Source organism: Nilaparvata lugens, chromosome 14, assembly GCF_014356525.2.
Source record: "Nilaparvata lugens isolate BPH chromosome 14, ASM1435652v1, whole genome shotgun sequence".
Classification (NCBI taxonomy): domain Eukaryota; kingdom Metazoa; phylum Arthropoda; class Insecta; order Hemiptera; family Delphacidae; genus Nilaparvata; species Nilaparvata lugens.
Genome location: NC_052517.1, coordinates 3,791,899 through 3,814,679, shown reverse-complemented (window position 1 = coordinate 3,814,679; position 22,781 = coordinate 3,791,899). Strand labels below are relative to the sequence as shown.

The window sequence follows — 22,781 nt, the reverse complement described above, 5'->3', positions numbered from 1 at the left end:
AAGCAGTTGAAGAAGAAGGAGGAGAATGGAAAAGGGAAGTAAATGAGAGAAAAAGATGGAAGAAAAGGGGAGAAGGAAAAGTATAGAAAGTGAAGGAGAGAAGGAGAAACAGTGATGGAGAAGGAGAAGGTGAGAAGGGGAAGGAGTGAAGGAGAAATGGTGGAGGAGAGAATAAGAAAGATAGAAGGAGAAGGATAGAAGGAGTGAAGGAGAAGGAGGGAAGGAGAGATGGAGAAGGAGAAGGAGTGAAGGAAAAAGAAAGAGAATGAGGAGGAGTGATGGTGAAGGAGGGAAGGAGAGATGGAGAAGGAGAAGGAGTGAAGGAAAAAGAGAGAATGAGGAGGAGTGATGGTGAAGGATAGAATGAGAATGAGAGAAAGAGGAGTGAAGGAGAAGGAGAGAAAGAAAAGGAGAGAAGCAGAAAAGGAGAAGGAGGTAATGAGAAGGGGAGAAGGGAAGGAGAGAATAAGAAGCAGAGAAGAAGAGAAGGAGAAGGAGTGAGGAGAAAGAGAAGGAGGAGAGAAGGAGAAGGAGTGAAGGAGAAGGTGAGAAGGAGAGAATAAGAAGCAGATAAGAAGAGAAGGAGAAGGAGTGAAGGAGAAAGAGAGAAGGAGAAAGAGAGAAAGAAAAGGTGAGAAGGAGGAGAGAAGGAGAAGGAGAGAAAGAAAAGGAGAGAAGAAGAAAGAGAGAAGCAGAAAAGGAGAAGGAGGTAATGAGAAGGGGAGAAGGGAAGGAGAGAATAAGAAGCAGAGAAGAGAAGGAGAAGGAGTGAGGAGAAAGAGAAGGAGGAGAGAAGGAGAAGGAGTGAAGGAGAAGGTGAGAAGGAGAAGGTGTGAAGGACAAGGTGAGAAGGAGAAGAAGAGTGGGAGAGAAGGAGAAGGTGAGAAGGACAAGTTGAGAAGGAGAAAAAGAGTGGGAGAGGAGAAGATGAGAAGGTGAGACGGGAAAAGAGAGAAGGAGAAGAATTAGTGAAGGAGAAAGAGAGAAAGAGAAGGAGGAGAGAAGGAGAAGGAGAAGGTGAGAAGGAGAAGGTGTGAAGGACAAGGTGAGAAGGAGAAGAAGAGTGGGAGTGAAGGAGAAGGAGTGAAGGAGAAGGAGAAGGTGAGAAGGACAAGTTGAGAAGGAGAAAAAGAGTGGGAGAGGAGAAGATGAGAAGGTGAGACGGGAAAAGAGAGAAAGAGAAGAATTAGTGAAGGAGAAAGAGCAAAGAAGAAGAAGGATCGAAGGAGAAGGAGATGAGAAGAATGAGTGAAGGATGATGAGAAGGAGTGAAGAAAAAGAAATAAGCAGATTTGTAAAAGAGAAGAATAAGAATAAACAAAAGTATCAGGAGGAGAATGAGAATAAAAAGCATGACAAGGAAATGGAAAATAAGGAGTGGAAAGGTTATCTATGACTTAGAATGTACTTCTACACTTCAAAGTTCATATAAGAAAATCCAAAAATGAAATTCAAATCTACCGCGCAGTGTAATGAAGATCTCGAATAGTTCACAGTTTTGACTCTAGGTGGCAGGAGCTTACAGTATCACTATTTTCAAATTCAATGGCAGACCGCCTATAAATTCCTTTGTCCTTGTCAAAATTGTCTTCTTCAAGAGGTCAAAATCACCTCTAAACATTCTCATCGTTCACCGGCCAGTGTTTCTGTAAGTTTTACTAGAATTTATGTTCAAATTTACTTAAAACTTGTAATTTTTTTACTTCAAATACAACAACAAAGGTGGCTTGTTAATAGTTTTCAACAGTTTACTAGTGTTTAAAAATATCTGTGTTAATGAACTTGTTCACTAAACTTTCAACCAAGGTCAAATGCGTTAGAAACTTTTAAAAACTGTCAAAAACTTCCAAATGTTCTCTAATTCTTTATAACTTAAATTGTACACATGCCTTTGAAGATTAATTGTAATATTTTATTAGTTTGAATGACAATTTATTCTTGTCAAAACAGTCTACAATCTCCTAAGTAACTTTGAAGAAAGCCGGTTTTCTTATTGGTTTGGTTTTACTTAAGGTTTTGTTTTCATACTTTTTGATTTGGAAGTGAATTTGCCATACATTTTCATATTTTTAATCAACAATTCAATAAACTATTTTATAACTAAACTTGTAATCTTTGAATAACATCTGTGCATGAAAAAGTTTTAGAGAATGAGGTTAATCTTGTAAGTATGAAAATTATCATTTATAACTTAGTTTAATGTTCATCATTGTGTTTTATATTAACTTCAAAGTTTATATATTAATTTCAAAATCATTTATTCGTCAGTTTAAAATTTTAAGCTTTAAAAATTATCTGAGAACTTGAAAACGGTAACATAACCTTAAAATTTATCAATTCAGTTTCCTAAGCAAATTGATTTCTTCAAGTTAATTTTAAAATTTCCAGTTTTTAATGTTGGGTTATTTATTTCAAATTGGGTTTTCTATATTGTGTGAATTATTTGCTTTATTTTTTGAAATCTCTTTGAAAACAAAAGTTGATGGCATTTGAAGACCGATCTGTCATTCATTGAATGTTTTGAGTGTCAAATGATTTGAAAGGTCAAATTAAGGTTGAAGTCTGTGTACGTTACTACTTGTGAAACGTCACGTCTTACTATTTGTTGTTTTTACTGAAATTTATTCAAATATTTCTACTCTGATACCGGTAAATATGCCAAGTTAACTGAATTTAGAAACTTTACTAATTTCTGTTGTTTCAAACTACAGTCTGCCTTGATCAAAGAGACTTGGTCCCAATAAACAGAGAATTTTATAATATATTTTTGGGGTTAGGTAGAATAATTTTAATTATATTAAAAAATAGAAAACTAAAAATCATTCTCATCTTTTGTTTTTATTGGGCATAATCTTACTATAAATTTTTCAAAGATAGTTCATATTCAACAAAGTTTGTATCTAATTTGAAGCATGGACAAAAGTCTCAGGTTCATTTAAGTCTTAAGTTAGTTAACAAATATAAAATAAATTTTGAAACTCATTTATTTATTCGTGGACAGAATCACAAATCATATAAATATAATTTTGGAAGGAACAACCGGCTTGGCCCAAATCTATTCCATTCCCAAATTTTGATAAATTAATAAATGTCCAAAAAATAGGTTATGTTTCAACTGTAAACCGTTCAAGTTCAATTTTCGTCCAAAAATATATATAAGCTAAAAATTTTGAATTTAGAGAAATTAAAACACCAAACTATATTAAAATATAACACTTATTTAGGTTAATTGTAACTTTAATTTTAATTCAATTCATGTAAAATTATCATTTTACATCTTGCTATAGTAGAAAAAAATTGTTCTCTACTATAATCAGTTTATCACAAGTCCTACAGTCAAAATTGACTTCTCTCTGTCAGCATTCCTTATGAATAAGATCAATGCTTCCCGTTTAAACAATACTGACAGTTCACAGTAAATTATCATTTATACAAAAAGATGATGCATAATAAATCACTGACGTCATAAATGCTAACAATATTACAAGATAAGATATGGTTAATTTTTCCCCACAATAATTTTCATCTAATTAATTGAATCATTGCAATAACCTTGTCTCTTTGACCTGGTATAACTTACTCAAGTCAAGGTTAGTTTCAGATTAGCTGCGCTGTAGTGAAATTCACTCGAAGCTGTCAGCATGACATATATAGATAACACAGTCTATGTTTGCCATTTAACCAATGTTGACTGAACGTTATCCCACTATAGAAACATAATTAATAAGTAGGTTTCGTAGTAAAAATGCATCAAATCCAATTTTAATTGAAAAATAATTTCAGATTTTCCCTCTCCATAAAGAGTTTATAAGTTACACGATACAGTATACTGTGATACAGTATCATCTCAACTTGATACACAACTCCTAAATTTGATACAAAACTTCTAAACTTACTATGAATTCTACAAGCCACAGAATATCATCTGATACTATCTTTTCTCTATGCTATAACTGTGATACTATATCAACACGATGTGATGCAGTATCATCTTAACTTGATACACAACACCAAAATTTGATACGAAACTCTGAACTTTGAATGAATTCTACAAACCATAGGGTATCTTCTTATGCTATCTTTTCTCTATGCTATAACTGTGATACAGTATCAACACAACGTGTACAGTATCATCTAAACTTGATACACAACACCAAAATTTGATACAAAACTTCCAAACTTTTTATGAATTCTACAAACCACAGGATATCTTCTGATGCTATCTTTTCTCTATGCTATAACTGTGATACAGTATCAACACAATGTGATAAAGAATCATCTCAACTTGATACACAACGCCAAAATTTGATTCAAAACTTCCAAACTTTTGAATGAAATCTACAAACCATGGCATATCCTCTTATGCTATATTTTCTCTGTGGTTTTACCTTCTGGAAAATGCGGTAGCATTTCTGATCGGGGGGCCAGTAGAGTAGTTGCCAGCCCCCTGGTTCGGTAGCACAGGGGTTTTGACCCGGATCGGCCCACGGTGGGGCAACCACTGCGCTCTCTAGCGTCGACACCAGAACCATCCAGATTCCCAGAACATCTAGGGTTAATCTGAAACAGAAATATTGGAAATCAACCAAGTTATTGTGATAGACAAGAATAGCAACACAAATGTTAATCAAATGCTGCCATTATAACGTGGACCTCACTAGAGCTACTAATATAATATAATATAAGAGGTCTAGAATAATTTAATATTGTTCAAATAATTATCAAACTAATAGATCGTTAAGTTTTGTAGAATGCAAAGTTTTTAACACTTCAGTCCCTTCCATGGCTAACCTTCGGATTTATCCCCTTTTCCCCAGCTATGTCTCTCCTTTTTCAATCTGTGTTCCCCTTATAGCCTACTGTGTATTAATGATTTATCATTAATAGATGATTTTCTAGACTTCATTGATTGATCGAAAATAGTTATTTGTGCAACTAGTGCGCAAAGTGACAGTTTGCTGCACCGAAAGAAACGTTTACGCCCGAGCCGTAGGCGAGGGCGGAATGGTTTCTTGAGTGCAGCAGAGGAACTTTGCGCACATATTTCACATGAAGTTTTTCCTACAGTTACCATTGAATATGAAAAGTGGGTAATTATGGGTAAAATTGCCTGAAATGCATCAAATGTTTTTCTGTGTAATTTTATTATTGATAAAAACCTTAATTTATTGTCAAATTGAATAAAAATGTTGTCCTTGGTTATAATATAAAATAATGTAATAATTAGCGCGTTGTGCTTGGTTGCACCTCTGCTCACTATAGCAGCCACAGCAGTCACTGTTACCAACTTCATTTTGATTTTGCTGCACTGTTGCTCCATATAACCTATTAAGTATTTTGCGTTGCCATGTTGCAAATCTGGAGTGCAGAAAAATTTTTCCCGCACTAGAGCGGAAAAGTGATTCTTTGCGTTCTGTAATTAGTGCAGCAATGGCCACTTTTCAACGTAACTGTAGGAAAATAAATGTTGTTGTCCTTAATGCAACGTTGAATAATTTCTTCCCATACATCTAAAAAATAAAAGCTGCGATTCTATTCTGCGATAGGTCTATTGTTTGTTAATTATGTTATATTTTGTTGCATCTACCAATTTTCTGTTGCAATTTCTTATCTAAATTTTTGTTTTTTGTTTGTTTCAGCAAGCACTACACCCATTTCGTCAGGAATTTTAGTTGTCAAACGAACAACATGTCTATCAAATCGATCAAGGCCCGTCAAATCTTCGACTCCAGAGGAAACCCAACTGTTGAAGTAAGTATATTGGTTTTAAAATTTAAAAATACTTATGAGAATCTCCATTAACCAACCACTCGGTTTATCTATACGAACCTACCGTATGTAGATAAATTTTAGGCTTACTGCTTTCGTCCATAATGGATTTTCAACGGATATTGCATATTTTCTACTGCCGTTTAGGTTGATCTTTATTATTTATTCTTCATTGATTCATACAATAAGTACATCCACAAGATGATAGGGAGAGAAAAATAAGGTAACCTTGTGCTATTCCTCTCCCAAATTTAGATAACACATAGTCCTAAATAGGTCAAGTCTTGTAGTTGTTTACTTCACAACATTTTCAGTCCTTAATTATTTTCAAAAAGTAGATTTTTAAATTTAGATGCTTCAAAACCAAATAGAAGGGATATGGTACCAACCGATTTCCCGTTATTCTAGTAGTTTTACAACCAATTTTGCCCAATTCTCCTGTGAGTTTTCAACAGATTTTCTTCGTTATCCTATTTACTTTCCAACTGATTTTATCTGTTATTCTATTAACTTTTCAACTGATTCTCTCCGTTATTTCAATTTTCAACTGATTCTCTTCGTTATTATTTCAACTGCTAAACTGATTTTCTCCGTTATTCTTTTAACTTTTAAACTGATTTTGTTCGTTAATCCAGTGAGTCCTTCATCAGATTTTCTCCGTTAATCTAGTGAGTCCTTCAACTGATTTTTCCCGTTATCCCAGCAACTTTCAACTGATTTTTCCCGTTATTTCAGTGATATTTCAACTGATTTCACCCGTTAATCCAGTGATTTAGTCAACCTATTTTCTCATTAACTTTGAAACTATAGTGAGGTCCACGTTATAATGTCAGTGGAGAAAGATAGGAGAAAAACGTTGCCGATCCTCTCTTGTCAATGCCTTCTATAGACTGTAGCTGATACAGCTTTATTGATATATTAACTGTTTATTCTCGTTTAAAATAATCAATTATAAAGCTAGGAATTATATTTTTCAATAATTTCATAATGAATTTTCATAACATGAAATATTTTGTCAATTAATTATCAATTCTACATTGTTAGAAGTCGATCTGGCAACAGAGCAAAGCGAGAAAGAGATATCACTATCTACTTTGTTGAATGATAGACAAGGATAGCAATACCATTGCTAATCAAACACTGCCATTATAACGTGCACCTCACTATAGCGATTTATTCAAATGATTTTGTCCGTTATTCCAGTGATTTTTTCAACTGATTTCATCTTATATTCTAGTGACTTTTCAACTGATTTTCTCTATATTACTGAAATTATTCATCAACTCGTTTTGCTTCTTTCTTCACTGTTTTCAACTGGCTTTGCCACTTATTCCGATGATTCCTTCAACTGATTTTCTTCGTTAATCCAGTGATTTTTCAACTGATCTTGCCCGTTATTTCAGTAATTCTTTTCAACTCATTCTGTTTATTTTTTACTGTTTTCAACTGAGTTGATTACTTCAACTGATTTCGCCCGCTATTCCAGTGATTTCTTAACTGATTTCGCCCGCTATTCCAATGATTTTTACCAACAGATTTTCTCCGTTATTCTTTTAATTTTCCAACTGATATTCTCCATTATTATTTTAACTTTCCAACTGATTTTGTCCGTTAATAGAGTGAGTCCTTTAACAGATTTTCTCCAGTGATTTTTCAACTGATCTCGCCTGTTAATCCAGTGATTTTGTCAACTTATTTTCTCATTAACTTTACAACTAATTTTGCCCATATTTTACTGTTTTTAAAAACCGATTTTGATGTTTTAGGTTGACCTTGTGACCGATTTCGGAGGCCTATTCCGTGCCGCTGTCCCGTCCGGAGCTTCGACCGGTATCTATGAGGCTCTGGAGCTGAGAGACGGAGAGAAGAACAACTACCATGGCAAGGGGGTGTTGAAGGCTGTCGGACATATTAACAACTCCATTGCTCCGGAACTTATCAAGCAGGTGAGATGTCTATCAAAAACAGCTGATTTGGTGAGAGGTCTAACAAAAACAGCTGATTTCTGGTGTGTTTTTAGGTTAGGTTTGGTCTCTTTCATGAAGAAGACAAAGAAGAAGAAAAGGAGATTTATGTTCGATTTGTAGGTTAGGTCTGGTCTCTTTCATGATGAAGAAGAAGAAGAAGAGGATGAGGAGGAGGTGAAGAAGAGGTAGAGGAAGTAGAAGAAGAATGAGGAGGAGGAGATGCAGAATAAGGAGAAGGAGAATCACATTAATTTTACATCCTAATCATACATCATCCTAATCAGAATGGTTCTATTTTATTAGTGTGTTGTTGGGAGTGTAAGGCAGACCTCACACTTACGTGACTCAAGTCGAGAAGAGAATAGAGTCGCAAGAGACTGCGACTCTAGTCTCTTCTCGACGCAGCATGTGTTTTCAAATGGCGACACTCAGACCAGTCGACTCTAGTCTCTGCAACCTCACAACTGTGGGACTGAGTCGAGCGTCGACTCGACATGTTGGTCGAGCCTCGATTTGAGTTGCATTTACATAAACATTAGTTTGTTGCATAGTACCAAGCATTTTCAATGAAAGAGAGGTTAAGTTTTAAATAAGACAATATATTCATAATAATTATTATAAAATTTGTTACTTGCGCAGAAGTGACGAATTGGATCTCATATTTTTAATAATGTGAGGCAAGAAATGGAGTAGCATGGAACTGAAGTAGTGACAATGAGCAAGAAAGTCGTGAGGTCGAGAGACTGGAGTCTTACGATTTGAGTCGAGGTAGTGTGAGTACACTCAGGCGACTCAGGTGGAGAAGAGACTGGACTCTAGTGGAGAGCATGTGTTTTGAAATGGTGACGTCGCGGAGACTAGAATCGACTGGTCTGAGTGTCACCATTTGGAAACACATGCTCTCCACTAGAGTCCAGTCTCTTCTCTAACTGAGTCGCGTAAGTGTGAGTTGGGCTAAGAGTGTAAGAAGGGCACAGTATGAGAGACTACCAGCGTCACATAGCTTCACCAAAAACAACTACTAGGACTATCGGCTTCAGTTAACACTCACATTTGCAACATAGACACCCTATACACTGTCTATTATTAGTGTGTTGTTGGGAGTGTAAGAGTGTAAGAAGGGCACAGTATGAGAGACTACCAGCGTCACATAGCTTCACCAAAAACAACTACTAGGACTATCGGCTTGAGTTAACACTCACATTTGCAACATAGACACCCTATACACTGTCTATTATTAGTGTGTTGTTGGGAGTGTAAGAGTGTAAGAAGGGCACAGTATGAGAGACTACCAGCGTCGTATAGCTTCACCAAAAACAACTACTAGGACTATCGGCTTCAGTTAACACTCACATTTGCAACATAGACACCCTATACACTGTCTATTATTAGTGTGTTGTTGGGAGTGTAAGAGTGTAAGAAGGGCACAGTATGAGAGACTACCAGCGTCACATAGCTTCACCAAAAACAACTACTAGGACTATCGGCTTCAGTTAACACTCACATTTGCAACATAGACACCCTATACACTGTCTATTATTAGTGTGTTGTTGGGAGTGTAAGAGTGTAAGAAGGGCACAGTATGAGAGACTACCAGCGTCGTATAGCTTCACCAAAAACAACTACTAGGACTATCGGCTTCAGTTAACACTCACATTTGCAACATAGACACCCTATACACTGTCTATTATTAGTGTGTTGTTGGGAGTGTAAGAGTGTAAGAAGGGCACAGTATGAGAGACTACCAGCGTCACATAGCTTCACCAAAAACAACTACTAGGACTATCGGCTTCAGTTAACACTCACATTTGCAACATAGACACCCTATACACTGTATTATTAGTGTGTTGTGGGAGTGTAAGAGTGTAAGAAGGGCACAGTATGAGAGACTACCAGCGTCACATAGCTTCACCAAAAACAACTACTAGGACTATCGGCTTCAGTTAACACTCACATTTGCAACATAGACACCCTATACACTGTCTATATTAGTGTGTTGTTGGGAGTGTAAGAGTGTAAGAAGGGCACAGTATGAGAGACTACCAGCGTCACATAGCTTCACCAAAAACAACTACTAGGACTATCGGCTTCAGTTAACACTCACATTTGCAACATAGACACCCTATACACTGTCTATTATTAGTGTGTTGTTGGGAGTGTAAGAGTGTAAGAAGGGCACAGTATGAGAGACTACCAGCGTCACATAGCTTCACCAAAAACAACTACTAGGACTATCGGCTTCAGTTAACACTCACATTTGCAACATAGACACCCTATACACTGTCTATTATTAGTGTGTTGTTGGGAGTGTAAGAGTGTAAGAAGGGCACAGTATGAGAGACTACCAGCGTCACATAGCTTCACCAAAAACACTACTAGGACTATCGGCTTCAGTTAACACTCACATTTGCAACATAGACACCCTATACACTGTCTATTATTAGTGTGTTGTTGGGAGTGTAAGAGTGTAAGAAGGGCACAGTATGAGAGACTACCAGCGTCACATAGCTTCACCAAAAACAACTACTAGGACTATCGGCTTCAGTTGACACTCACATTTACAACATGAACGCTCTATACCATGGCATATCACCCACACATGACACAGTATCAACTCAACTTGATACACAACACCATAATTCGATACAGAACAGGATAGAGCTATCTGCTTTGTCGAATGATAGACAAGGATAGCAACACCAATGTTGATCAAACACTGCCATTATATCGTGGACCTCATTATAGCAGTTAGTGTTCGACAATATGATACAGTATCAAGACAAAATAATACAGTATCATCTCAACTCGATACACAACACCATAATTTGATACAGAACAGGATAGAGCTATCTGCTTTGTCGAATGATAGACAAGGATAGCAACACCAATGTTCATCAAATACTGCCATTAGAACGTGGACCTGATTATAGCAATTAGTGTTCTACAATATGATACAGTATCAACACAAAATGATACAGTATCATCTCAACTTGATACAGTATCATCTCAACTTGATACATAACAAAATGATTTGATACAAAACTCTTTATGCTATATTTTCTCGATGGTGATATCTGTTTTATGACTTTCATTCATTTATATTAATTATAGTTTTTCAATTCTTTTTTTATAGAAATTTGACGTGACCCAGCAGAAGGAAATCGACCAGTTTATGCTGAAACTGGACGGAACTGAGAATAAGTCAAAGTTTGGAGCCAATGCCATTTTGGGGGTATCCCTCGCTGTATGCAAGGCGGGAGCTGCCAAGAAAGGGGTTCCTCTCTACAAGTGAGTACAAATCGGTTCGGAAACCACCTAAATTATTAATTGACCGAGCGAAGTGAGGTCTAAGATTCAAGTCGACGGTTTTGCATTTCTCTTGATGTTTAAATGTTTGAATGTTTATATGTTGCGCATTTACAGCGAAACGCGTTGATAGATTTTCATGAAATTTGACAGGTATTTTCCTTTTTTAATTGCGCGTCGACGTATATACAAGGTTTTTTGGGAATTTTGCATTTCAAGGATAATATAAAAGGAAAAAGGAGCATCCTTCATACGCCAATATTAGAGTAAAAATCAGACTATAGAATTAATCATCTTAAATCAGCTGACAAGTGATTACACAGATGTGTGGAGAAGCCAGTCTATTGCTGTATTTCCATAAGGTTTATAGTTTCAATCAGGTACTTGTGGATGAGAATACTGCGTGAGGTCTACTGTTCACAGAACTACTAGTTAATAGAACGGTTCTGTTCATTACATTAAGGGCCGTTTTCCGAGCTCGGGATTCAGCTAAGTTCTAGACTTTAAACAGCTAGAGTCAGAAAATTGGCTTTCCGAAACGGGGCGTAGTCGCAGTTTTTATGATAATCTTTATTTTCTCATTTCTATAATTGGAAACGTTTTTCCTTGACGAAATAAAATATCCCTTAATAATTCAAAATAGCTGAAACTTTACACTATTTTCTCTTTTTTTAGTTTGTGTTCAATTTTCTAGTTTTTCGAAATTTAATTTAAAATTTTAATTTGAACTGCGACTACGCCCCGTTTCGGGAAGCCAATTTTTTGATTCTAGCTGTTTAAAGTCTAGAACGTAGCTAAATCCCGAGCTCGGAAACCGGCCCAAAGTTGAACGTAAAGGTGTAATTGTGCGTACAGATATACGCTCCGCGAAAATGAGCAATTCACTTTTAATCAGCTGATTATATCTGTATTTTTACAGAAACGGTAAGATACAGATATAAAAAGCTTGGCATCAGCTGATTAAAAGTGAATTGCTCATGTTCGCGGCGCGTATATCTGTACGCACCTTAAGGCCAGTCACTAAAGGTAGAACATGCATGATAAACAAGGTTTAGATAATGTTTAGATAAACAGACATGTACTTGCTTGTTTTGTCATCAGCGAGTGGCTTCTAACATAGATAAACAAACAATAACATTAATATACCACTGGTGAATTACAAATTAATATCGGGGACCGAGCTTCGCTCTGGAGTACAAAGGCATAAAAAATTTATTACGAAAGAAGAAATTATAATAACATTCATACAGAAATGTTCTATCTAATCACAGTAAATTGAGATTAATTCCCATAGGAATGCAAAAATTTCCCTCACAAAGGCCCAGTTGCATAAAAGCAAGTTGAATTTTAATCCTGATCAACTTCACGTGAACCAAATCAGAGAAGACCATTTCAAAAACATGGATCTACTGGAATTAATCAGGATTGAAAATAACCCAGCTTTTTTGCAACCGGCACTAAGTACCTGATTGAATGATTACAAAAGTTCAACAGCTGAGTCATAATTTTGTCACAGTCCCACACACATGAACTCGCTCACTCACTTCCATCACCAACAGACGACGAAATAATTATTATCAGCTGTTTTTTCAAGGATGAATAATAATTATCCGTTTAATGTCGTTCAGCGAGTTTTCCCAGGGATGAGACCTAGTGCAATCGAATCTTTATATTATAAACCTACTATGTTCTGAATTTCGTGAAAATCGTTAGAGCCGTTTTCGAGATCTGTTAAACATAAATAACCAGATAGAAAAATAGCCAGATATAAAAATAACGAGATATAAAAATAACCAGCTATAAAAATAACGAGATATTTAAATACAGAAATTGATCGCTCAATATAATAGGATACACCACTGGTGAATTACAAATGTTAATGATGGAAAAATAATTTAACTTCAAATAGAGCAGCGAAGATAGAATTAACAAAAATTGGACATACAAAAACCCAACGTCAAAAATTTTGCTCGAAGCGTTTTTCTGTGACGACACACAACAATGTATGTCGACTTGTGTATCATGCATGGTCCACCGTTAGTGGCCAGCCTATGTTCATATTTAGGCCTAATCATATTTAATGTTCACTAATTAATCTGATAAATTTAAAATTATTGTAGTACATACATTTTTTGGACTCAAAATAGTGTGTGAATTAAGTTATCATTTACATAACCTCTAGACTGTGTATTCCAAATTAAGGTTTAAAGCAGTTTTGGGCGAATGCCTGTTGTTTTTACCTGCATTGTATCTATTATCTATGAATAAATGAAATAAATATTCATAAGTGGAATAAAATTATTTGAAATTGATTTAAGATCAATGAAACATATACATTATTATTAGCGTATGGTTTTGAATGGTGGGGAGACCCAAGGGTAGTTCCACCTCGCCGTATATAGTCCAAAGTTCCCTAATGGGGAACCGGACACTAAGGTTATAGCATAGAGAAACGATAGCATAAGTAGATATCCCATGGTATAGGGCGTTTATGTCGCAACTTTTACTGTTATCCCAAGCCAATAGTTCACGTAGTACTTTCCTATGCAGCTGTGTGATGCTGGTAGTCTCTCAAATTGTGCCGTTCATACACTATCGTCCCAACAAAACAGTAAAAATTGACAATAATCGACAGTAATCGGCTTGAGATAACAGTAAAAGTTGCGACATAAATTCCCTACACCATGGGATATCTACTTACACTATTGTTTTTCTATGGTTATAGTCAGCAAAATACTTTAAATTTACACTTTTCACTTCGGAATAAAGTTCATTTTTATGTTAAAATGGCCAAACATATACAAAACCGAAACATTGCTTTGGCATGTAACAAAATTCATATACAATTTGTGAACAATTCTACATGATAATAGATAATTTACTGTATAATCAATGAAACATTTCTTATTATTGAGTCAATTTAGTTTACTAATTGAGTTTAATGTTTTGTTTTGCAGGCACATTGCTGATTTGGCATGCAACAAGGAGATTATCCTCCCAGTGCCAGCTTTCAACGTAATCAATGGAGGTTCCCACGCCGGTAACAAGCTGGCTATGCAAGAGTTCATGATTCTGCCTACTGGTGAGTTTAGATTTATTCTTGTATTTATTTATTTATCCATTACTTCATTCATTTTACAGTACTTTCCTTGGTCCACCTACTCACCTACTACCATACAGGTAAGGAAAGTATTGCTTCTGTACCTTTTAATTGACCGAGCGAAGTGAGGTCTAAGATTCAAGTCGACGGCTTGGCATTTCTCTTAATGTTTGAATGTTTATATGTTTTTATTGACCGAAGCGAAGCTGAGGTCTTAGTTTCGACTCGATCGGCTTTTGTCTGTTTGTTTGTACCGCAGTTACAGTCGCAGTTATTGTCCGATTTGGATGAAATTTGGTATACAAGTTCTTTGAAACAAGGCGCAGAAACGTATGTGTAACGATTTTTGATAAGACCTCCGGTTTTAATATAAATTGTGTCGTTCTAAAATGTCCTGTATTGAATGAATGGTATCGTTGGAATGCTATCGATAGAGGACAAGAGTTGTCAGCGGTGAACCTTGAAACGTCTGAGCCGCTCCAAATCATACTGTATTTATTAATTTAAGAAAACTTCTCACTTTATTGCACCATTTCTTCTTCCTTTTTCAGTACGATATGTCCCTTTTTCATAGATGAATAGTTTCTAGACCTACCGAATCGGCTGGAGACGTCATCACAGCTTAGTAGCTCTTGTTTTCGTTTTACAGTAGTATGAGATCGGAAACCGACTTGTGAGCATAAACATACTGCATAGGCATAACAAGCCGCCATAACATTGAATCTTTTTTCCATGAAAAACATTATTAGCAACCTTCTGTCATTGTCACCAACAAACCCATGTTATTTAGAATCATTTCCGTCTCACTATCGTCTGTGAGACGATTTATAGTCTAAATTGCCTACTGCATATTCCATTTTTCTGTCAGTTGACCAATTTCTTATAATTAATTGTTAGAAAATTTGTAATATTGTAAATAATAATATGGGGACGATATGAAGATACCTCCTTGAGAGACATTTATAAGTCCGGTGTCCCTGGAAGCAATGTCTTTAGCACTTTCAATGGAGAAAATAATAGATGACATGGATAAATCTTCACAATATACTGTTCTTATATTTGCTCATATCTGCTCATATATTTCTTAATGGCCCTTCTCATTAGTTTGAAAGTTGTAGGCTATTCATGAGCGAGGTCTACTGTTCGCAGAACTACTAGTTAATTTGTGTTTTTTGTCTCTATTCCAGGCGCCTCCTCGTTCACAGAAGCTATGAAGATTGGTAGCGAGGTGTACCATCACCTGAAAAAGGTGATCCTGAAGAAATTCGGTCTGGATGCGACGGCAGTCGGTGACGAGGGTGGATTTGCCCCCAACATCCTCGACAACAAGGAGGGTCTGGTGCTGATTCAGGAGGCCATTGCTAATGCCGGCTACAAGGGCAAAGTCGATATCGGCATGGATGTCGCTGCTTCTGAGTTCTACAAGTTAGTATTCCTGATTTTATACCAAGTTACATGGAGATATTGAATTGCATGCGTCACGGCATGTAATTTATAATCCACTCGACAGCTGATTTATGATGAATAATTCTATAGTCTGATTTTTACTCTAATATTAGCGTATGAAGGAGGCTCCTTTTTCCTTTTATATTATCCTTGAAATGCAAAATTTCCAAAAACCTTGTATACACGTTGACGCGCAATTTGAAAAGGAACATACCTGTCAGATTTTATGAAAATCTATTACCGCGTTTCGCCGTAAATGCTAAACATATAAACATTTGAACATAAAGAGAAATGCCAAACCGTGTACTTGCATCTTAGACCTCACTTCGCTCGGCCAATACAATTTTCTGCAAGCTCTCCTCGTTTTTCAAAGGATTGCGAATTTCTTACGAATTTGTTTGATTTATCAGGGACAACAAGTACGACCTTGACTTCAAGAACGAGGCATCCGACAAGAGCCAATGGATCAGTGGCGATCAGCTGACTGAACTGTACCAGGGCTTCATCAAGGAGTTCCCCATTGTCTCCATTGAGGACCCCTTCGACCAGGACCACTGGGAGGCATGGTCCAAAATCACCGCTGCCACTAACATTCAGGTGGGTGGTTGGCAATTGCTCGATTTAGCATTTGATTTTATAGTCAAGTAGTCGATTTTCAATCAAAAGTAGAACAGAGGTTAGCAGTTGCTTGATTTAGCTTTGGACCGAATAGTCATATTTAAGTAGTCGTTTTTCAGTAGAAAGCACAATGGAGGTTAGCAATTGCTTGATTTATATTGAGGTCCACGTTATAATGGCAGTGTTTGATTAGCAATGGTACTGCTATCCTTGTCTATCATTCAACAAAGCAGAAATCTCTTTCTCGTTTCGCTCTGTTGCCAGATCATCGTTTTTAACAATGTAGAATTAACAATTATTAAAAATATTTCATCTCAATTATGATTTTAATTATGAAATTATTGAAAAATATAATTTCTTGCTTAATAAAATATAATTGATTATTTTAAACGAGAATGAACAGTTAATATTACATCAATGAACGTGTATCAACTACCGTCTATAGAAGGTATTGACAACAGAGGTTCGGCAACGTTGTTCTCCTAACTTACTCCACTGCCATTATAACGTGGACCTCAATATAATCCATTGTAGTGCTATCTGGTTTGTCGAATGATAGACAAAGATAGCAATACCATTGCTAATCAAACACTGCCATTATGACGTGGACCCCACTATAGAACTTCTTTTTATGACAGTACAAAATTAATATAGGCTTTTCTGTATTGCGTTTCTTTGTGCTGTAGATTCGACTGACTGTTTAAAGTAAATCTAAACATATTTTACATGCTTGAATAATCCTAATCCAATATCTGATCGATTTGACCTACTGAAATTGTGATGAATTCAAAATAGGCCTATAACCATCCTCGGTAAATTAATAATCTATATGCAGAATTCAAGTTAATGAGTTGAGTAGTTGAGACGTGATGATGCGTCATTCGTGAATTTCCTATCCCCTACGTGTGTGTATAAGCCAGCTCTTTCCTTTATCATAGTACTAGCCGTCTGGCTCGCTTCGCTCGCCATATCCGTCTAGCCTAACACAACATTATTAAACCCTAGCTTAGCTTCTGTACTAAATTTGAACAATTTATGTTCATTTGTTCTCTATAAATCTGAGAAAAAGCTGGAAAAACGCTAATTTTGGGCGTATCTTTGACGTTATTGCAAATTCCCTCTAACACAACATTATTACACCCTAGCTGAGCTTCTGTACTAAATTTGAACATTTTCTGTTCATTTGTTCTCGATAAAGCTGAGAAAACGCTGGAAAAACGCAGATTTTGGGCGTATCTTTGGAAATTTTTCCAAATCCGTTCTTAGTGCGCCTCTAAAGGGCCAATGAACATACCTACCAAGTTTGAATGTTTTTGGTCCGGTAGATTTTTAGTTCTGCGAGTGAGTCAGTCAGTCAGTCAGTGAGTGCCATTTCGCTTTTATATATATAGACTAGCTATCAGGCTCGCTTCGCTCGCCATATCCGTCTAAACAGGGACCCCTTGGACCCCCGACTGGATCGTCCAAGAATGAGATCAGCAGGCTCGCTTCGCTCGCCTGCATTTTTCATTTGAGCATTTTTATCATATGTTAGGACGATCCAGTCGGAGGTCCAGCCTAAACGTCTGGCTAAACGGATATGGCGAGCGAAGCGAGCCTGACGGCTAGTAATATAATATTCCCAGGAATAGCTCTGATTGAAGTAGCAGTGCCCAATCAATTTTTCCGCGATAAATGCATTTCAATCTTCAACTTGGTGCCAACCTAACAAAGTCAACTCAACTTAATGCCAACCTGACAAAATTATTAATTCAGTTACTAGTTAACAACTGTTTCGAAGAGGTACTCTCTCTAGATTATAGTTCTATATTAACATATGGTATGGACATTTCGATTATAATTTTAAGATATTGGAATAAGAAGAATATACATGCTAAAAGACGAACTTTAAACCCTTAAAAACCACCCTTAGAGTTGGAATATCGCGAAAAGATTTCTTAGTGCGCCTCTAAAGGGCCAACTGCACATTACCTACCAAATTTGGAGGTTTTTGGTCCGGTAGATTTTTAGTTCTGCGAGTCAGTGAGTGAGTGCCATTTCGCTTCTATATAATATAGATAACTGATCAATTTCTCTGCATTGTTTGTAGATTGTTGGAGACGATCTGACAGTGACCAACCCGAAGCGCATCCAAACAGCTGTTGAGAAGAAGGCTTGCAACTGTCTGCTGCTGAAGGTGAACCAGATTGGGTCGGTGACGGAGAGCATCGAGGCGCATCTGTTGGCCAAGAAGAACGGCTGGGGCACCATGGTCAGCCATCGCAGTGGAGAGACCGAGGACACCTTCATCGCCGACTTGGTCGTTGGACTTAGCACAGGTATGTAACCAGTAACCATTTTCACATCATTTTATATTCACTACTTTCCTTGCCCTATTACCATAGGTAAGGAAAGTATTGCTTTCCGAAAAAAATTAAGGTACCCCAATCACAGAATAGGTACAGAATGGAAACTGTCAATAAAACGCCTATCTAACCAATGCTTTTTACATGGCGCAAATACTAGACACGTCACGTGACCTTGGGAAGTTCCAATCCTGGTCTTCTGATTGGCTCGTGGCAGTGAACGAGATCAATTGATCCGGATCATTAAAGTGATCCGAACCTACCATCAATACTATTACAATGCGGCGCTTCCTAACATGATGGCGGATTTTTGCGACAGGGTACTAGCCAAGTTTCCATACTGTATGTATAGGCCTACTGTACCCCAATTTCTAAATTTCTATACGTTTCAGGGTCCCCTGAGTCCAAAAAAGTGGTTTTTTGGGTATTGGTCTGTATGTGTGTATGAGTGTATGTGCGTCTGTGTACACGATATCTTCTCATCTCCCAAGTAACTGAATGACTTGAAATTTGGAACTTAAGGTCCTTTCACTATAAGTATCCGACACGAACAATTTCGATCAAATGCAATTCAAGATGGCGACTAAAATGGCGAAAATGTTGTCAAAAACAGGGTTTTTCGCGATTATCTCGAAAACGGCTCCAACGATTTTGATCAAATTTATACCTAAAATAGTCATTGATAAGCTTTATCAACTGCCACAAGTCCCATATCTGTAAAAATTTCAGGAGCTTCGCCCCATCTATGCAAAGTTTGATTTTAGATTCTCAATTATCAGTCTTCAGATACAATTTAAACAAAAAAATTCAAGTGGAAAGGATTGAGCATAAAATTTCTACAATTAATGTTCCGTAACATTTTCACCTGAAAATTGAAATAAGCTCGAAATTCGAGATATTCAATTGCAAACTGTTGGGAACTGTTGATTTTATTAAATCATTCACTATGAAGAGATAGCAGACCTCGTGTGTCTCCATCGTTATAGTCCTGTCACCAGCTGGCTCAGATCTTTAGATGAAATAGTAGACTTTAGATGTGCGTGAACACTAGCGTCAGGTGATCAATTTTCATAACGGCAAGGAAAGTTGTGTGAGTGCTCCACACCAGATTTTTTTTATTGGATAGAGCGAACACTACAATGGTAAGAGAAGATAAACAAGCTATTATCATGCATTAAACAAGCTATGTGTGCATTCATCCGTCATGGACGTGAATCCATCCAAGTTCTGTCGTAAATTTGTCAAACTCTTTAAATAAGGATGATATAATCCACAGTATCTCTCCGTTATAGCACCTAAGGGTAACCGTCCACTGGAACCGTATTCAACCGATCCGTTCGGCCGTTGGATCGGACGAATCTGCCGGCCGTTAATTCGGCCCAATATGGTCGTCCATTGGAACCGTTATCGTCAGTCCAGTTCAGTAGTTGGCTGGTCGCCAGAAAGTGAAGTGGCAAGCTACTTAGTAGGGAAAATTATTCTTCTTTGTGTGTTTACAAAGTCTGTAAGATTTCATCCATCGAATAGATTTCGATGAGATTAATATGCCACTTGAAAGTACCTACTAATTATTATTTATTTATTTATTACATTCTACAATCACAATATTAATATATTATAACACAATTCTACTTTCTAATTCCACATCAGTAGATTTTTCCATATTTTCCTACTTGAATTCAGTTTTCTCTTAGTTTTTTGTTGTTAGAAACAAAATAGATTAACTCATAATTTCACTAACACATTAAAATAACTGTTTAAATTCACAGGTATTTATTCATTTATTCATATAAAAATCTTGATTAAATATTTATTCATTACTGGAAATCTACAAAAGTAGAAGTATTTTATCTTAATAACTTAAAATGATATTGTTTGATGACTTTGCAGTGTTATTTGAGGATGAACGCTATGACACAATAATTTTAGGGTATGATGGTGTTGAATTTTCAGTCGTCATTGAAATAGAACAATGCTTGTAAAACATCTTTATGACACAGAACAACTTAAAAAAATAACAAGACAACAATGTCGAATTGAGTTATAATATATTAATATTGTGATTGTGGAATGTAATAAATAAATAGGTTTGTCTAACCTAACAATTTTAGGTTAGGAACACTAGTTGTCTCAGCTCGACTAGTTAGTTCGGCCAGATAGAACCGGATAATCCCATTCAATTCGGATTGAAAACTTGATCGGCCGGAGACAGCCGTGCACGGACGTATGAACCTGTTGCAATGGACGAGCATCTATAGCTTTGTTTGTTGGGGGATCGTTCGGACGAGTTCGGTAGTTTTCGGCCGATGCTAGTTCGGACGAAATCGGTTCTAGTAGACGGCCCACCTTAAACAAGCTATGTATGCATTCATCCGTCATGGACGTAAAATCCTTAGTAACTCTTCGTTATGGAAGCACAACTCTTGAATTGGAATTCTCTCAAAACGCGGAAGAATGTGGTGATGCAAACATAGCAACCGTTAGCCTATATTATACTCAATTTGTTGATTCTGAGCCCTAGCTGGCTCAGGTCTGGTGCCAATGTTTTCAGGTCGCAATTGATTAATTTCAGGGCCTCTGACATGACCTAATGACTGTTTTTGAGCAGCCGGGACCGACGGGTTGCTATACAAGTCTATCATTCTTCACATTACAGGTGCTTTCATAAGATTCTGCTCGGTCGAGCTGAAAAAGAATACCATTTTCTACCAGTTTATTTCAATTTCATTTTTTCATCTGTCAACAGGTCAGATCAAAACTGGAGCACCTTGCCGTTCTGAGAGACTGGCCAAGTACAACCAGATTCTGAGAATCGAGGAAGAGCTGGGTTCGGCCGCTAAGTACGCCGGAAAATCGTTCAGATGCCCCGTCTAGGAGCGCCATCTAGGGTGGTTAGCGCTGCTCCGGTTACGAGTTGGTCGAACAGTCAGTTGAACGAAAAGTGACCGGTGAGCGGATCCAACAAAATTGAGAAACAAATGAGAAACTTTTAGAGCAGATTGATCGAATGTTCAACAAAATTTCCAAACAACTCTTTTTACACAGCCATTTCACAAAAATCAGAGCAAATAATGAGAAATTTTCACAGCCAATTGGATTACAAGTGGGGAAATTGTAGGGTGGCTAGGAAATTCGCTGATGGGGGACTTGAACGAACGTTCAACTTACTGATCATAAGGGAAATGAAGGAATTTCTATTTTTTGAGTTACTTGTGAGTTGAATAAAACGATGTAGCTGAGTGGTTATGAAATTTCTGGAAAATTAATAAAATTGTCTTTACTCATTGAAACTATACACCATCCAAGAAAGTTGGATAAAAAATTGTTTAGTCGACATATATCTCATTGTACAAGTATGTTAATTTTTTTCTAAAAACTTTTTTGTTCACTTTTATGAAAGAGTTTATATTTTTGTTTATAACTAACCCCACAGTTCTAGCACATTTTATATATTTATACTATATAACAATAGTAAATTCCTACATCCAATGTATGTCATGTTATTTAATAAAAAAATGATGAATTATTATTGTTTGTTTTGAACTTGATACCTAAGTGACTCCTCTTTTTGCCGGTTGCACAACAGCCGGTTAAATTTTAACCGTGATTAATTCCAGGAGAACCAATCAGAGATCTCGTCTAAAAACGCCTTCTCTGATTGGTTCATGTGAAATTAATCACGGTTAAAATTTAACCGGCTCTTATGCAACAGGGCCTTACTGTCTTCAATGTTAATTTCAATTGTTAACTGAAGCTGATAGACAGCTTATTTCTGAGGAGAATCTACTTTTTCGCTCGCTAACCATCCGCGCATGCGCAGTAGATTTTCTTTACGCTTTGTAATCATTAGCGCATGCGCAGAAGTTTCTTTATGCTCGCTGATCAGCTGATGGTAAGCAGCTCGCCAAAAGGTCAAAGGTCTTAACCTAAAAAGTCGGTAATTGTAACTCCACCGATATAAGTAATTTAACAGGTTTGGGCAGTTGTAGAAAAAAATTTGTATGTAATTCGCGCGTAATGCTTCTTTATCGTTCTTGCAAAATTATCACGCTCCGCTTCGCGTTTCGTGATAACTGTTTTGCGCGAGCGATAAAGTCGCGCATTACGCTCTTAATACATAAATAGCTATTTCCTACAGTTACCTTGAAAAGTGGCCATTGCTGCACTGATTACAGAACGCAAAGAATCACTTTTCCGCTCTAGTGCGGGAAAAATTTTTTCTGCACTCCA

The 22,781-nt window shown here is 36.8% G+C and overlaps 1 protein-coding gene across 3 annotated transcripts; it reads left to right on the top strand.

The window, feature by feature from the left end:
* Nucleotides 1-1,498: 1,498 nt before the first annotated feature.
* On the top strand, nucleotides 1,499-22,080 carry LOC111046809 (enolase). 3 transcript variants are annotated; one of them, XM_039440530.1, is made up of 9 exons: nucleotides 1,499-1,648; nucleotides 5,640-5,751; nucleotides 7,536-7,715; nucleotides 10,870-11,024; nucleotides 14,000-14,124; nucleotides 15,330-15,567; nucleotides 15,999-16,185; nucleotides 18,296-18,524; nucleotides 21,298-22,080. In XM_039440530.1, exons 2-9 carry the CDS (start codon nucleotides 5,689-5,691, stop codon nucleotides 21,423-21,425), a joined length of 1,305 nt encoding a protein of 434 aa, XP_039296464.1. In that variant the 5' UTR covers nucleotides 1,499-1,648; nucleotides 5,640-5,688; the 3' UTR covers nucleotides 21,426-22,080. The 3 variants fall into 3 exon arrangements, with proteins under 3 accessions (XP_039296464.1, XP_039296463.1, XP_039296465.1); XM_039440529.1 differs by having other exon boundaries at nucleotides 1,626-2,164; XM_039440531.1 differs by lacking the exon at nucleotides 1,499-1,648 and adding an exon at nucleotides 2,547-2,649.
* The last annotated feature ends 701 nt before the right edge of the window (nucleotides 22,081-22,781 follow it).